The sequence below is a fragment of the Ranitomeya variabilis genome, chromosome 1, assembly GCF_051348905.1.
Source record: "Ranitomeya variabilis isolate aRanVar5 chromosome 1, aRanVar5.hap1, whole genome shotgun sequence".
In the NCBI taxonomy this organism is placed as follows: Eukaryota; Metazoa; Chordata; class Amphibia; order Anura; family Dendrobatidae; genus Ranitomeya; species Ranitomeya variabilis.
This window is the reverse complement of record NC_135232.1, coordinates 218,890,730-218,908,962: the sequence shown is the minus strand read 5'-3', so window position 1 is coordinate 218,908,962 and position 18,233 is coordinate 218,890,730. Positions and strand designations below refer to the sequence as shown.

The 18,233-nt window shown below is 40.6% G+C and overlaps 1 protein-coding gene across 1 annotated transcript in view; it reads left to right on the top strand.

Moving 5' to 3' along the window:
- BRAP (BRCA1 associated protein) overlaps positions 1-18,233 on the top strand; it is a 44,441-nt gene that overhangs the window by 17,063 nt on the left and 9,145 nt on the right. Inside the window, exons 3-11 of the mRNA XM_077292749.1 lie at positions 286-451; positions 1,565-1,754; positions 3,090-3,203; positions 5,267-5,415; positions 8,095-8,170; positions 8,551-8,689; positions 12,061-12,170; positions 16,701-16,790; positions 17,414-17,517. Of these exons, the coding sequence (XP_077148864.1) occupies positions 286-451; positions 1,565-1,754; positions 3,090-3,203; positions 5,267-5,415; positions 8,095-8,170; positions 8,551-8,689; positions 12,061-12,170; positions 16,701-16,790; positions 17,414-17,517 (1,138 nt within the window). The remainder of the gene's footprint in view (positions 1-285; positions 452-1,564; positions 1,755-3,089; positions 3,204-5,266; positions 5,416-8,094; positions 8,171-8,550; positions 8,690-12,060; positions 12,171-16,700; positions 16,791-17,413; positions 17,518-18,233) is intronic.

Sequence of the window (18,233 nt, the reverse complement as noted above, 5' to 3'; positions counted from 1 at the left end):
TGACTCTGAAGAATGCGTTGCAGACAGTAGAATATCAGTGAACATTTTAGTAACTGTCACAAAAGCGCTGTGTGCCAGATATCTATTCCAGCCACTCCAAGCATGTATGTACTTGTAAGCATCTAGGATGATCCATATGGCAGTTGTATCCATGGCCTCATTAGAAGCACAGCAAGAGGGACAGGTTTATTAATGTGTTTTACAGCTTCATATACATTATGAACTATGCACCATCTTTTTCGTTCAGCCAGTTAAGATCAGTTTATTTTAACCTCTTTTTTTTAGTTGTCCAAGAAGTCTCCAGCACAGAAAAAACAGATGACCCTTCTGAAACTCCCAGTCAGACTGCTCCAGACTCTCCTTCCAAACAGCTACCTGAGCAAATCACTTTCTTCAGTGGGAATCCTTCTGTGGAAATAGTTCATGGAATAATGCATCTATATAAGACAAAGTGAGCACATCAATTGTAAAACTTACCTTTATTGATGTAGGTGAAGATTAAATGTGACAACAGAGACTGGTGCCAGGTGATCGGGGAGAGACTGGTGCCAGGGGACCCGGGAGAGACTGGTGCCAGGGGACCCGGGAGAGACTGGTGCCAGGGGACCCGGGAGAGACTGGTGCCAGGGGACCCGGGAGAGACTGGTGCCAGGGGACCCGGGAGAGACTGGTGCCAGGGGACCCGGGAGAGACTGGTGCCAGGGGACCCGGGAGAGACTGGTGCCAGGGGACCCGGGAGAGACTGGTGCCAGGGGACCCGGGAGAGACTGGTGCCAGGGGACCGGGGAGAGACTGGTGCCAGGGGACCCGGAAGAGACTGGTGCCAGGGGACCCGGGAGAGACTGGTGCCAGGGGACCGGGGAGAGACTGGTGCCAGGGGACCGGGGAGAGACTGGTGCCAGGGGACCGGGGAGAGACTGGTGCCAGGGGACCGGGGAGAGACTGGTGCCAGGGGACCGGGGAGAGACTGGTGCCAGGGGACCGGGGAGAGACTGGTGCCAGGGGACCCGGGAGAGACTGGTGCCAGGGGACCGGGGAGAGACTGGTGCCAGGGGACCGGGGAGAGACTGGTGCCAGGGGACCGGGGAGAGACTGGTGCCAGGGGACCGGGGAGAGACTGGTGCCAGGGGACCGGGGAGAGACTGGTGCCAGGGGACCGGTGAGGGACTGGTGCCAGGGGACCGGGGAGGGACTGGAGCCAGGGGACCGGGGAGGGACTGGTGCCAGGGTGCCCATAATACTGTATGGAGGACTATGCTGTCCAGTTTCTGAGCTATTGATATCATTCATGTAATGTAAGAAGTAATTGAAATCTTTGACATTGTACTATACCTATATTTCTCTGCCGTATCTGAGCATGATGAAATGTGGTATGTGTTAAAGGGGCCCACTGAGACTTTTGCCCGGAGCCCCCTTTTAAATCTATGGGAAAACATTTAGTAGATTAGCCAGTGCCATAGTATTATTGTAGCATTGTCATCGTCGGTCTATTGTTGACTATATGTAAAAGTTTTGTTATCCATTTCATGTTTAGCACTTTTTGTTTGTTTGTTTGTTTTTTTAGTAAGATGACTTCATTGAAAGAAGATGTCAGACGTAGTGCAATGATCTGCATTCTTACAGTTCCAGCTGCTATGACTAGTCATGATTTGATGAAGTTTGTGGCTCCATTTAATGAAGTTATTGAGCATATGAAGATAATCCGAGACTCCACACCAAATCAGTACATGGTTCTCATAAAATTCAGCGAACAGGTACTCTTCAGTCTGCCATCTCAAAAATACGTTCCAGTAATGAATACACAGTTCTTGTACCTATCACTTACAGTTTTTTGGGTTTTTTTTAGTTTAAACCAGACGGTTCTAGAACTATTAGAGGAAACGGTACATTATGGTACTACATGTAAAACTACAAATGTTCTTGTTCTTCAGTGTTGGTACCATCTCCTTCTAAACAATTAATGCGTTCATATACACATAAACCAGTATGTGACTCCACCTTTACTCACTTTGGACTTGGAAGTCTTCACATGCATCTCACACAATCCACATATTGAATCCAAACAACCCTGAGGATAGGGAAAAAAGGGAACCATGCCACGCACGATCTAAGTGCAGCAGAAACTAGGTGTAAATTGCACGCTTATATAATTGCACTCACCTAGTCAAAGGCGAAAATGAAGCATTGAAAGGGGATCCGACAGGAATCCAAGGGGAACGGCCTGCAGCTCTGCCGACTGGGCACACGAAAAAGGCCCTCAGACATCCATGGTAAAACAGTAGATAGCAAGGAAAATCCCAGTATGTAACCGGGGGCTCCCAAATAAAGATTCTCATAGATGTTATATATAAATATCTGCTTTATTGAGGTAATAAACAGTTACAGGACAACGCGTTTCGACTCCTACACTCTGGAGTCTTCTTCAGGTCATAAAAAAATAAAATCTTATAATAATATTTATTTTTTAAAGACCTGAAGAAGACTCCAGGGTGTAGGAGTCGAAACGCATTGTCCTGTAATTTTTTTATTACCTCAATAAAGCAGATATTTATATATAACATCTATGAGAATCTTTATTTGGGAGCCCCCGGTTACATACTGGGATTTTCAATTCAATCTACAATCCACATATTCCAATTATAAATGTAAATATTTTCTCTACAATTGCTGTCTTATCCTTTCCCCCAATTCTGCAGCTCACGGCCAAATAGTACATGTGTAATTTTTTTTCCTGAGAATATGGCACTATTTTTTTTTCTCTATTGTTAAATTAAGCATCAATTGAATTGATACCAGAATTTGCATGGGTTGTGGGCAACAAAAGACTCCCAATCCATGTGACTATTTGACAGATGTGGAGAAAAAAAAAACCTATGACAAAAGTGACTGATCTAGTGTAGCATTGTGTATGACAAGGGCGATGGTGCTGTGCTGAACTGTCAGGTGATCGCATGAGAAAAATGGAGCTAATGTTCACTTGTCATTGGAGCCTCAGGACACATGTATCACCACCATTAGTTTATGGCCAGCGTATTCTGCTTTCTCCAAATCAAAGGAGTACATGGACTACCTTTCTTATGTATATTTAGGCAGATGCAGACAGCTTCTATATGTCGAATAACGGACGTCAGTTCAACTCTATTGAAGAAGATGTATGTCAGCTGGTCTACGTGGAAAGGGCAGAGGTGTTTAAATCTGAAGATGTGAGTATATTATAGTAAAGTTCTTATATATTGGTATCCACTTACAGGGGAGGTTTATTATTTTATTTTTTCCGGTTTTATGGCTTCATTTGTCATTGTATTGCTAAAATGGTCATGACTTAATTTACCTTAAATTGTTTCTCCATCTAACAATTGCTACAATCTTCAAGAATTCGCATAATTTTTGGTCAATTTAATTTCACTATCAAGGTGGCATAAAATGGATGAGTAGCTTTCTGGTTTTTGTCTCCTGCCCTTTAGGGATATAATTTTACTAATACTTGTGTTTAATAGGACAGTCTAAAACCAAAACCCTGCTGGTGTAAGGCGCTAAAGTGTACTGAACTTTATTGAATATTTGTAAGATCCTGAAAAATGGCATAGAACAGCCTGTTGAAAACCAGACTGCACTCAAATGGTTGAGTAATGTATAAAAATATAAATCAATCGCACTTAATATATGCAAAATAATAAGTGGAAAGGAGAGAAATTGTGCAATCAAAGATGTTAGGGAAAGGAAACCTAGAACTCAAAAATGTTAAAAAACAAAGAACATTTTACCTCCTGTGAAATATGAAGGAAGCTCTGTTTTGTTTTTTGGCTTTTTTGCCGCATCTCGACCAGGGTGTCTTGAATCTGTGCAGGGTACAATGAAATTTCAAAACTACCAAGGCATTCTGGAGCGAAATGTGCTCCCTGGTGTCAGAAATCTTGGTCTGAGTCACAGCTCCAACAGGGTAATACCCAAAACAGATAAAAACATCTAATCCGTCTGGAGAAGGCACCTTTTATACTTGAGACAGCTGGAGCAGTTTGCTCATGAGGAGTGAGACAAAGTACTGGTGGACTGGTGCAGATGTTTCATTGACAGTTACAGAAATCATTTGTTTGCAGAGATTACCTTTAAAAAGATTGTGCAACAAAACATTAAGTGAACCATCATTTTTGTCCAGGCCATTTTCATTAGGGTTTATTTATTTTTTTTGTTTTTTAACATATACCATGTACAAAAATAAGTTAGATTAGTTCTTTATATGAATCTATATTTCTGCATTATCTGCAGCTGTTTATACATATAACCTGTTGGCTAAATGCTCTCTATATCCCAGCTTACCCATGTATATGCATGCTCGACCGTGTCTGCATGATTTCTTCAATGGGCAGGACAGATTAAAATACCATTTACATGATCCGACCTGCAGATCGGCTATTCACTGGTCACTTAACGATTTGTTCTGACAGTCCAACCAGAATTCTATGCACACAGAATGTCTGTTGATATTATCGTTCTATGCACATAGACTGTCATATTATCGGCAGCAGCACGTCCTGTATACAAATGGCAATGTGCTGCTGAGAATGATTTTGATGCCAGCTTGAACAAATCACCCGACAAACAAGCGTTTTTTTCTCGTTCATTGAAAGAATGCTGACATATTTATACAAGCTAATAATCGGTGAGCAAGTGTGCTAAGGGATGTTCATCTAAATGAGCCTTAAAGGGACATTCCCATCTCAAGATCCTATCCTGTTATGTAGTAGTTATAATAATAATAGCAAATACATTGATTTAGCAATGTAGTAGAGTTCTTCTGATTTACTATGTCTCTTACCCACTGTACAGGGCATTTTAGTAGCATAGATCCATGGCTACAACCAATAATAACGAACTCACTGTATGAGTGGTCGTTACCATGGATACCTAAGCTACTACAATGCCCTATAGATTGGGTAAGCGACATTGCAAATCAGAAGATCTATACTACCTTTCTAATTGGAGGTATTTGTTAATATTATTATTACATTTACTACATATTGGAATAGGATCTTGGAGATGGGAATACCCCTTTTAAACCATTGCCAGCCACTTGTCAGCTAGAATCAGCGGGCTTGGATACATTTTATTTGTGTTTGGGCATCTTCACTATAAGGTATCAGGACATTTCTCATGCATTAAAAGCAGAATATAAGTGGTTGTGTAAATGTAAAAAAAATGCATTGTCTGTGGAATGATACAAGAGGACTGTATAATGGATCCATACCTTTTATTTTTGCAATGTCAGGGTGCCAGTTTACCAGTGATGGACCTCACCGAGCTCCCCAAGTGTACCGTTTGCCTGGAGAGGATGGATGAATCTGTTAATGGGATCCTAACGACTCTCTGTAATCACAGCTTCCACAGCCAGTGTCTGCAGCGCTGGGAGGACACCACGTAGGTGCTTTTGGGGTTTAATCATATTTTCTTTGTTTACCTTTTTCTTCAAAAGTAAAAGTCCGTTCATGTGTCTTTAGTTGTCTCATATACTTTTAAAGGTATCCTAATTTTTCATCTATTGCATATCTATATACTCATATAGAGTAGTTAACACCAGTGACATTTTTGTTTTTAACCCCTTTCTGACATCTGGCGTAAATGTACGCTGATGTTGGACTCCCTCCCTTTGATGTAGGCTCCGGCACTGAGCCCACATTTTTTCCGGCACATGTCAGATGGTTTGAACTGCTGTGGATAGAATCGCGATCCACCCGAGTCTGTTAACTAGTTAAACGTCACTGTCTAACTCTGACAGCGGCATTTAACACATGCTTCCAGCAAGCGCTCCAGAAATCCCACCCCTCAGTGACCCTGTCATGTGATTGCTGGTCACCGATGGGTTGGCATGACAACCAGAAGTCTCCAGCAGACCTCTATGGTTGTCAGTGCTGGATTGCTATGAGCGCCACCCGGTGGTCGACGCTCATAGCAAGTGAGCAATTCTGCTACATACAGGCGATCTGATCATTGCCTGCATGTAGCAGAGCCGATCGGGTTATGACAGCTTCTAGTCTCCCATGGAAACTATTGAAGCATGGTGAAAGTAAAAAAAAAAAATGCTTTTAAAAATATTTAAAAAATAAAAAAATATAAAAGTTCAAATCACCCCCCTTTCGCCCCATGCAAAATAAAACAAAAAAAACCCAAACAGACATATTTGGTATTGCCACGTTCAGAATCGCCCGATCCATCAACGTAAAAAAGAATTAACCAGATCGCTAAAAGGCGTAACGAGAAAAAAAGTCAAAACATCAGAATTCTGTTTTTTTTTTTTTTTTTAGTCAGCGCAACATTGCATTAAAATGCAATAACGGGAGATCTATCTGCACCAAAATGACGTCATTAAAAATGTCAGCTCGGAACGCAAAAAATAATCCCTTACCCAACCCAAAATCACGAAAAATGGAGACGCTACGGGTATTGGAAAATGGCGCAATTTATTATTTTTTTTTAACAAATTTTGGATTTTTTTTTCACCACTTAAATAAAAAAGAACCTAGAAATGTTTGGTGTCTATGAACTCGTAATCACCTGGAGAATCATAATGGCAGGTCAGTTTTAGCATTTAGTGAGCATGGTATAAAAAAAGGGAAAAAAACTGTGGGATTGCACTTTTTTGCAATTCCGTTTTCCAGTTTGCGATGTATTAAAACCAATTTTGTCTTTCAAAAGTACAACTCGTCCAGTAAACAACAAGCCCTCACATGGCCATTTTGACCGAAAAGTAAAAAAAGTTATGGCTCTGGGAAGAAGGGGAGCAAAAAATGAAAATGGAGAACCAAAAACACCTTTGGTCGTTATGGGGTTAATACAGCCGTATAGCATGTTGAAGTTCTTCTTCTGATGATACCTGAAGACAGATCGCTCCCCATTGATGCCTTTTATTCTCTGGCAGCGGGCGAGGAGAAGCTGCGCTCCACAGGCAACATGTATCGGCTGTCAGGTTCCCTTTAAATTTAAAATGTAAAAGGATGGGAGAATTACAGTTTTACTAGCCCGCCATCTCCAAAAAAAAGTTAAACAATAATTTCTATGTCCTCAAAAAAAGGTGCCCATCTTTTCTAGACAACAGTGCATTGGCTAATTAAAAAACAGCAAAAAATAAACCCCTAGCCTTGTTCCTACATTGACCTGTAGTTGTGCTTTAGTCTGTGTAGTTTGTGCCTGCTCCTCTATGCCATAATCTAGTTACGTCATCTGCACTGAGCATCGGGCGCTTACTGTTCCCGCTCCAGCATTGCATTCATTGCATTGGACTGTAGATGCTAAAGAAATCGGAACGTGTACCTGGCCTCCCGGTACCATAGGACAGCTTCCCAAAACTGGGACTATCCTGCTGGATCCAGAGTTGTAAGATACGATTTTATGTTTCTGCTCACTTGCATCCCCAACCTGTACGACTGCAAAGGGCCCAAACACTGCAGGCTGATGTATAGGACTAAGCAGACGCACATAATGGAGATGATCCTTGGCTCTCATTTGGCCGCATTAGCTGTACTGCCTGTTTGCTGACACACGGGGGATGCTGTGATTGCAAACATTTAAAAAAGGTTAAGAATTGGACTAATAAGTGTAGATTAGGTGGGGTTCAGAGCAGATTGTGTTCCTTGGAGGGGTTGAAAAGGCTGTGTATAATGCTATTTGTTCTGCCCTAGATACAGTAGTTACGGTGTGTGTTTCTTGTTTTGTATTTTTTCCTTCTGTGTCTTAAATCTGTATTCTGGCTATGTATAACACTTTATTAGTTGCAGCAATGAGAGTTCGGAATCTGGGGAATTTGAGCTGCGGACTTCCTCCGCCCACCCTCCTGGTGATTGTTTTTTTTTGTTATTTTATTATGCACTATAATAGCCAGAAAACTGTCAATCAAGAGCAGAGGGCAGTGCATTAATAGTATAGACTCAAAGCCACATCTCTGCTCTGATGCCGATAAACTACAATCAGCCAGAACACAATCCTTTTTCCCAGGAAAATGCAGATCTCCCGTCGGAGTGCCTGGCACTACTGCATGCTGCCTGCCCCGACAGCCGTTCTGATAGATCCCCCATCTTAACTAATTTGTCTTCAATGTTACAGATGTCCAGTGTGTAGATACTGCCAGACTCCAGAACCGGTGGAAGAAAACAAATGCTTTGAGTGTGGCGTCCAGGAAGTAAGTCCGTGTTGTGAATCCCTGCACTGAAAACATATGGCCTCTTTCCTCCTGCGTGTCTTACATGGAGCAAATTGTTCTTCTGCCAGAAGTAATGTTTGCATAATGGAACAAAAGTGCTAATTCAATCCATAATCCCTTGTGTTTTTACTCATGCATATGTATCCGCTTATAGTGCAGAATTACAGTTGACTACTTTCCTGCTAGTTCTTTATTTTCCAATAACTCGACTTATACCATTTTCTCTATTGCATCATTGTTTAATAGCATACATATAACAATACATGTATCAATTTGTCAGGAAACTTTTTACTTTGCTGTTACAACTGAAATATTGTATAATTGTGCAATACTATACTGACCTGCTTTCATTCTTGCAGAACCTCTGGATCTGTTTAATTTGTGGCCACATTGGCTGTGGTAGATACGTTAGCAGACATGCATATAAACATTTTGAGGAGACCCAACATACTTATGCAATGCAGTTGACCAATCATAGAGTCTGGGATTATGCTGGAGGTAAGAGTGCCAATATGTCTATATTTAGGTTAGGGTAGCATTAGACATGTCGGTTTTGGGTGGAGCAAAAAGCAATGTATCCACCAGAAACTGGATTTAAAATGGGTATCTGGACCTGATCATTGCAATGTATGATTCTCTAAGTGTTTGCAAACAACTTCTATTTTTCTGCTGTTAACCTGTTCAATGCCGCGGTCACTCTATCAGCGACATTTAGAACGCTGGCCCAGAGGGCAGTGCTCTGTTCTGTCAATCACGACACCCCACTCTCCTCCCCCACTGCAACGCGATCATTTGGTGCCCATGAGTTGCCATAATCATAGACTCCCTCCGCCCGCTAACCCCCGTACCTTTCATGATGGCACTGCTAGGGCTTGGCTTCATAGCAGACCGGGATTTTTGCTATACACACCAATACCACAGACTCAAGCCCCCTAATGAAACTAAAAAAATACAGTAAAAATATAAATACAGTACAGACCAAAAATTTGGACACCACCTCATTTAAAGATTTTTCTATATTTTTATGACTATGAAAATTGTACATTCACACTGAAGGCATAAAAACTATGAACACATGTGGAATTATATACTTAACAAAAAAGTGTGAAACAACTGAAATTATGTCTGATATTCTAGGTTCTTCAAAGTAGCCACCTTTTGCTTTGATGACTGATTTGCACACTCTTGGCATTCTCTTGATGAGCTTCAAGAGGTAGTCACCGGGAATGGTTTTCACTTCACAGGTGTGCCCTGTCAGGTTTAATAAGTGGGATTTCTTGCCTTATAAATGGTGTTGGGACCATCAGTTGTGTTGTGCAGAAGTCTGGTGGATACACAGCTGATAGTCCTACTGAATAGACTGTTAGAATTTGTATTATGGCAAGAAAAAAGCAGCTAAGTAAAGAAAAACGAGAGGCCATCATTACTTTAAGAAATGAAGGTCAGTCAGTCCGAAAAATTGGGAAAACTTTGAAAGTGTCCCCAAGTGCAGTGGCAAAAATCATCAAGCGCTACAGAGAAACTGGCTCACATGAGGACCGCCCCAGAAAAGGAAGACCAAGAGTCACCTCTGCTTCGGAGGATAAGTTTATCCGAGTAACCAGCCTCAGAAATCGCAGGTTAACAGCAGCTCAGATTAGAGACCAGGTCAATGCCACACAGAGTTCTAGCAGCAGACACATCTCTACAACAACTGTTAAGAGGAGACTGTGCAGCAGACTCAAGGTAAAATAGCTGCTAGGAAACCACTGCTAAGGACAGGCAACAAGCGGAAGAGACTTGTTTGGGCTAAAGAACACAAGGAATGGACATTAGACCAGTGGAAATCTGTGCTTTGGTCTGATGAGTCCAAATTTGAGATCTTTGGTTCCAACCGCTGTGTTTTTGTGCGACGCAGAAAAGGTGAATGGATGGACTCTACATGTCTGGTTCCCACCGTGAAGCATGGAGGAGGAGGTGTGATGGTGTGGGGGTGCTTTGCTGGTGACACTGTTGGGGATTTATTCAAAATTGAAGGCATACTGAACCACATTGGCTACCACACCATCTTGCAGCGGCATGCTATTCCATCCGGTTTGCGTTTAGTTGGACCATCATTTATTTTTCAACAGGACAATGACCCAAACACACCTTCAGGCTGTGTAAGGGCTATTTGACCAAGAAGGAGATGGGGTGCTAAGCCAGATGACCTGGCCTCCACAGTCACCAGACCTGAACCCAATCGAGATGGTTTGGGGTGAGCTGGACCGCAGAGTGAAGGCAAAAGGGCCAACAAGTGCTAAGCATCTCTGGGAACTCCTTCAAGATTGTTGGAAGACCATTCCCGGTGATTATCTCTTGAAGCTCATCAAGAGAATGCCAAGAGTGTGCAAAGCAGTCATCAAAGCAAAAGGTGGCTACTTTGAAGAACCTAGAATATAAGACATATTTTCAGTTGTTCCACACTGTTTTAAGTACATAACTCCACATGTGTTAATTCATAGTTTTGATGCCTTCAGTGTGAATTTACAATTTTCATAGTCATGAAAATACAGAAAAATCTTTGTGTGTGTATGTATATATATATATATATATATATATATATATATATATATATATATATATATATATATATATATATATATATATATGTATATATATATGTGCATATATATATGTGTATATATATATATGTGTATATATATATATATATATATATATATATATATACATATACATATGTGTATATATATATGTGTGTATATATATGTGTGTGTGTGTATATATATATATATATATAATGTGTGTGTGTATATATTTATATTATATATATATATATATATATATATATATATATATATATATATATATATATATATATATATATATATATATATATATATATATATATACACACATATGCTCGTGTGCTAACAGAGTGACTTTGGCATGCTCCAAAAATATGTTTGAGTCCCCATGCCTGCATGTCTCGCAGTTGTTCGACACATGCAGGGATTACCTAACAAACAGGCAGTCCATGCATGTGTTGCAGCTCTCAAACAGTCACGAGACATGCAGGAGCAGGGACTCAAACATATTATTCGGGCACACAGAGGACGCTCAGGAAACACCTTATCCGAGCACGTTCTTTCATCACTAGAGACAAATAAGAAAAGAAAAAAAGAGCTGGAATACAGCAGCTTCATCAACACTATAGTGGCTGCTGCTGGGTACTACAGATGCACCACTTATAGTACTCGACTGCGGCGACTATAGAAATGACAGCTGCTGTATTCCAGCAGCATCTGAGACCTTATGGATGCGTAGTCACCCTTAAGTAATTAGTATGAAGTAAGTTGGTTTTCAGTTAGGCTAGGTTCACATTGCGTTCAGTGACTCCGTTAAACGGACTACGTTACACCGCGGCATAACGCGGTGTAACGTAGTCCGTTAACGCCGCCATTGAATGCAATGTTGGACGCATTGCTAGCGCACACCCACAATGGGCGTGCGCTAGCGATGTGCTGTCATTGAGTGACGGACCCGAGACGCGGGCTGCAGCGTTTCCGTGTCCGTCACTGCTAGGGCGATGGAACGTCGGCACTTGCGTTAACAGCAGCCCGTTAGCGTATGTTCTGAACGGGCTGTTGCTAACGCAATGTGAACCTAGCCTTATACTTTTTATCTATTCAGTGCTTAAATAGATTATTAGAAATCTCCAAATTATTTATTTTCTAAATTCATTGACTAATTGGAGTAAGATATAACAAATAAAATTGTATTCTTACTATATATTACTGCAATTGGATTAGCCAGTGAATTCGGTTATGCTTTTGTGTTATTTCTATTGTTTTTATACTTTGCAACTTTTTTTTTTTACAACATTTCAGATAATTATGTTCATCGATTAGTGGCCAGCAAAACAGATGGGAAAATAGTTCAGTATGAATGTGAAGGAGACACCTGCCAGGATGAAAAGATCGATTCTCTGCAATTAGAGGTGGGTAGTGTAATATTGTCCCAAAATGTGAGCAATACATTTTACGCCAACAAACTTAAAGCGAACCTGTCACCAGGTTTGGTCAATACAAGTTACAGCCACCCCCTTTCAGGGCTTATCTACAGCATTCTATAATGCTGTATATCTGCCCCCGATCTGACCTGTAAGAGAAGAAAAATAACTTTTATTATACTCACCTGGGGGGCGGTCTGTTCCGATGGGTGTCGCAGGTCCTGGTCCGGTGCCTCCCATCTTCATGTTTGCCGTCCTCCTGCTTGCTTCATGTGGTGAACGCCTCCCTGCATCATCCACACACGCTCTCCGGAATCGCGCTTCTGCGCAGGCGTACTTATCTGCCCTGTTGAGGGCTGAGCAAAGTACTGCAGTGCGCAGCCGCCGGGAAAGGTCAGAGAGGCCCAGCGCCTGCACACTGCAGGACTTTGCTCTGCCCTCAACAGGTAAGGGCGATTCTAGGGCGCCTGTGTGGATGATGCAGGGAAGCGTCATCCACATGCAGAAAGCAGGAGGACGGGGATCGTAGGAAGATGGGATGAAAAAAGCTTATAGAGAAACGTCCATCAAACAAACCATAAAAAAACGGGCAACATACAGATGGCATCCAACTGATGTCGGTCTTTTGATCGGACATGTCTCTGTTATTATGTGTGGACTATTGTGTCAACAAAAATCCACAGACATGTGAACCGCTCCATAGACTGGAGTAGGTAAGAGTTGTATCCATGGAAAACTGCTACAACTCGTACGAGAATAACTCGCGTCTGAATGAGCCCATAGACTGAGAACCTTAAGAATATTCTCACAAGATAACGTTGGAAATATTTGTCTAAGCTAATCTGTCCTTAAATGCTATGGACATTTTTGAAATGAATATTGTGAAATTTGGTGTATAAAATTGCACTACATTTCAATCTGCAATCTTAAATGCTTCTTACTCGTACCTCCTAATATGCAGTTTGCAGTCTGATCCAAGTTTCAGATTTTTATTTTGTGGTAGTGTCTTGCCCAGTAATACAGACTGGCTGAATGTGAAATTCAGGGTGCTGCTGTCTTCATTAGTCCATATATCTGCACTAATGATGAGTGAGCATGCTTGTGTGCTATCAGTGTTTTTGGCGTGCTTGAAAAACATGTTCTGGTCCCTGCGGCTGCAAGTCTTGCATCTGACCTAGCAAACAGGCAATACCTGCATGTGTTGCAGCTGTCGAAAAACCGTGAGGACTCAAACATAATTTTTGAGTGCACCAAAGTCACTCGGTTATCACCCGAGCATGCTCAGATAACACCTTATGCAAACACATCCGCTCATCACTAATCTGCACTGCTACAGTAGTCACCTGTGCTTCCATCCTTTCCTGGTTGCTCTCTCCTCCATAAGACCTTATTCAGACGTCCCTTTTTGGGTTTTTTACATACATGTTTTATCCATGGTTTCCACAGACCGAACACAAAATAATCTATGGGGCAGTTTGCATAGAATATATATATATATATGACACTGCACTAAATGGAAATATACAGTATATGACACATAAAAGAAAATCATATGTGTGTGTCTATGTATATGTGTAGGCATGTATGTGTGTGTGTATATGTGTGTGTATGTATACAGTCATGGCCAAAAATATTGACACCCCTGCAATTCTGTCAGATAATACTCAGTTTCTTCCTGAAAATGATTGCAAACACAAATTCTTTGGTATTATTATCTTCATTTAATTTGTCTTAAATGAAAAAACACAAAAAGAATTGTCCTAAAGCCAAATTGGATATAATTCCACACCAAACATAAAAAAGGGGGTGGACAAAAGTATTGTTCGAAAAATCATGTGATGCTTCTCTAATTTGTGTAATTAACAGCACCTGTAACTTACCTGTGGCACCTAAAAGGTGTTGTCAATAACTAAATCACACTTGCAGCCAGTGACATGGATTAAAGTTGACTCAACCTCTGTCCTGTGTCCTTGTGTGTACCACATTGAGCATGGAGAAAAGAAAGAAGACCAAAGAACTGTCTGAGGACTTGAGAAACCAAATTGTGAGGAAGCATGAGCAATCTCAAGGCTACAAGTCCATCTCCACAAAGACCTGAATGTTCCTGTGTCTATCGTGCGCAGTGTCCTCAAGAAGTTTAAAGCCCATGGCACTGTGGCTAACCTCCCTAGATGTGGACGGAAAAGAAAAATTGACAAGAGATTTCAACGCAAGATTGTGTGGATGTTGGATAAAGAACCTCGACTAACATCCACACAAGTTCAAGCTGCCCTGCAGTCCGAGGGTACAACAGTGTCAACCCTTACTATCTGTCGGCGTCTGAATGAAAAGGGACTGTATGGTAGGAGACCCAAGAAGACCCCACTTCTTACCCCGAGACATAAAAAAGCCAGGCTGGAGTTTGCCAAAACTTACCTGAAAAAGCCTAAAACGTTTTGGAAGAATGTTCTCTGGTCAGATGAGACAAAAGTAGAGCTTTTTGGGCAAAGGCATCAACATAGAGTTTACAGGAGAAAAAAAGAGGCATTCAAAGAAAAGAACACAGTCCGTACAGTCAAACATAGTGGAGTTTCCCTGATGTTTTGGGGTTGCTTTGCTGCCTCTGGCACTGGACTGCTTGACTGTGTGCATGGCATTATGAAGTCTGAAGACTACCAACAAATTTTGCAGCATAATGTAGGGCCCAGTATGAGAAAGCAGGGTCTCCCTCAGAGGTCATGGGTCTTCCAGCAGGACAATGACCCAAAACACACTTCAAAAAGCACTAGAAAATGGTTTGAGAGAAAGCACTGGAGACTTGTAAGGTGGCCAGCAATGAGTCCAGACCTGAATCCCATAGAACACCTGTGGAGAGATCTAAAAATGGCAGTTTGGAGAAGGCACCCTTCAAATATCAGAGACCTGGAGCAGTTTGCCAAAGAAGAATGGTCTAAAATTCCAGCAGAGCATTGTAAGAAACTCATTGATGGTTACTGGAAGCGGTTGGTTGCAGTTATTTTGGCTAAAGGTTGTGCAACCAAGTATTAGGCTGAGGGTGCCAATACTTTTGTCTGGCCCATTTTTGGAGTTTTGTGTGAAATGATCAATGTTTTGCTTTTTGCTTCATTCTCTTTTGTGTTTTTTCATTTAAGACAAATTAAATGAAGATAATACCGAAGAATTTGTGTTTGCAATCATTTTCAGGAAGAAACTGAGTATTATCTGATAGAATTGAAGGGGTGTCAATACTTTTGGCCATGACTGTATATATATATATGTGTGTGTGTGTATGTATGTATGTATATGTATATATATATATATATATATATATATATATATATATATATATATATATATATATATATATATATATATATATATATATATATATATATAGCAAACAGGTAACTGATAACAAAGTCCGCTAGAAAAAAAGTGGTAAATAGACATACAGTCGTTGGTTGATAAATAGTTATTTACATGTCCATGGTTTGTTTGTTTTTTGGCAGACCATGTGTCCTCAAAACAGTCTTGGAGACATTTTTCATTTTTTTTTATCCGTAGGTGTTTTTTTTGCTGTGTGAAGTATAAAATTTTAAAATAGTCCATGAAACATCCTTTATGCAGTATAAGAAACATGTTTAACTCCGTATTCTAGGCTTTTTATGCATAATTTAAAAAAATCCAAGAATAGAAAAATCTCCAAGGTAAAATCTGGCTCTTGTGGTAAACCACCGCTGCTGCTGTCTACATAATACAATGTGGAACCTTGTCTAATAGAGTTGCCTTTGTAGAACTGCTGTATTTTAGTAATGGAGAAGAACAGTCAGGCACTGTGCTCCGATGTTGTATTTTCCGAATTTAGAACATTTGGGTAAATCTCCGCTGCTCCATATTCTGTCATTTTGAGCCCTTGGTGCACTTTGGTTCATTCCTGTTCAATATTGACATAGTGCTATGTGAGGTCACTTAGTATCTTTATAACTTGGCTTTTTACATGTGATAGGGTCCTCCGGCCTTGACACTGCTGGAATTGTTCCTCATTTAGGCCATTACATAATAACTTAGAGGAATTTATACTTGTCAGCAAATCAGTAGAAGATTAAACCGATCTCTTATTTCTTAAAACAAGGTTTACTGTTAAAGAAAAATAAAACAGAATCCATCAAACAATATGTCTGTAAAATTCTGAAAAATATTTAATTCCTGCCTATGCTACTGTGTGTTGTACAGGTAAATTAGGCATAGACTTCAGTGAACCTCTAAAAATCTGTCCATTTGGTAATACAAACACTATACATCTACTCAAAGAAAGGGTACATCCTGGAGGCTGAGGAATAACGGGGGCAGATCGTTTAGATTTTGGTGATAGAAGGACATATAGGGCTGTCGTTGGGGAAGCTATAGTAGTGCTCATTACTAGTCTATTATACGGATTGTAAACTACAGGATCTCAAGCCACTAGTGAGAAAAATCAATCCACTTCAGTTCCAAGGGCTCTGGAAGATCCATTTTAATTTGTATCTTTTCTGGTTCCAGTACTCCTACCTTCTTACCAGTCAGCTGGAGTCTCAACGTATCTACTGGGAAAACAAGATTGTACGTTTGGAGAAAGATACTGCGGATGAGGTACATTTTTAGATGTCTACGCTGATTATTCAACTTACCCCTGTCAAACCAATGTCTAAGTTGGCATACCACTTCACCATGAGTATTTTAAGTTTATCGATTTTTTCCATTGATGAAACTGTATGTGGGCTTGTTTTCTGCATTCTGAGCTGTTTTTTATTGGTACCATTTTGTGTTGCATAATATTTATATTACATTTTTCTTTCCGGAGCTGTTTTTTTTTTCTATATGGGTTAAAAATGTCACACTTTTACAGTAGATTTTTATATTTTATACTAGATTTTTTTTTTTTTTTTTTTTTTTTAAACATTCGCTTAGGTATTAAGTGATTATTTCATGGCTTGTACTATGTCCTGCAATACCTGGTAATTTCCCTATATACTGCAGTACTAATGAAGTTCAACCATATAATTGGCTTTATAAAAGTACCAACATTTTGCAGCTGATAGGCTCGTGTGGTTAGAACCCCACAGGTGTGATATTGATTACCTACCCTAAGGTCATCAATATTAGATCTCTTGGGATCCTTTTTTTTCACTTGATGCTTTTTAGAAGGGCACAGGATGATGATTCTGTTACACTATATAGTACAGTGTGTATTTTTTTTTTTTTCAATTTCTTAGATTAACAACATGAAAGCCAAGTTCAAGGAAACCATAGACAAGTGTGACAGCTTGGAACACAGACTTAACGACCTTGTTAAGGAGAAACAAGTCGTAGAAAGGAGGTTTGTTACGTAACACATGTTCATCTTGCTTGTATGTGTAAAGATTGTTTAATGTCTGTGTTTATCTGTCTACACAGCGGGATATTAGCAATCAAAGTATTTGGGGCCTTAACGTTTGTTAAGCCCAAGTGGAAATTAGATGGTTTTCACTGGGGGCGTATACTTATCCCAGTATGAGTTGCCCAATGGCCTCAACAGAGAAAAAGAACCTCTCAATCCCTCTCAGATCCCTCTCAATAGCTCAGAGTTTGAGATTAGTGATACAGCTCTGATCTCATTCTCTAACCTTCTGCATGATTTAGAAAGTGCAGCCGAGTTTCTGTCACGTTATAAACCTCCTGCTATCACCTCCTCTACTAGCACTGTCAGCTCTACTGTACTTTCTTCCCCCACACTGCCTGTCCAGAGATGAGTTTCACTTATGCTTGTTGTGTTCAGACATCCCTCTGCTGTGAGAGCAGAGCTGGATGTCATTATATTTCACACAGGAGTAGCTTGTTGTGCTTCTCACTGCAGTGATTACAAGTTTACCTTCGCACTACAGAAATAAGTGTGATTCCACTGTAGAGAGGCAGTGTGGGGGGGAGGGCAATACAGCAGAGCTAGGAGAGGAGAGCTGATAGATTATAATGTGGCACAGCTAAACTCTGCTGTTCTGCGCCTCAACCCACAGGTACCTTGTCTGAAAGGTGTTACATCTGTGCTCTAATCTCTCA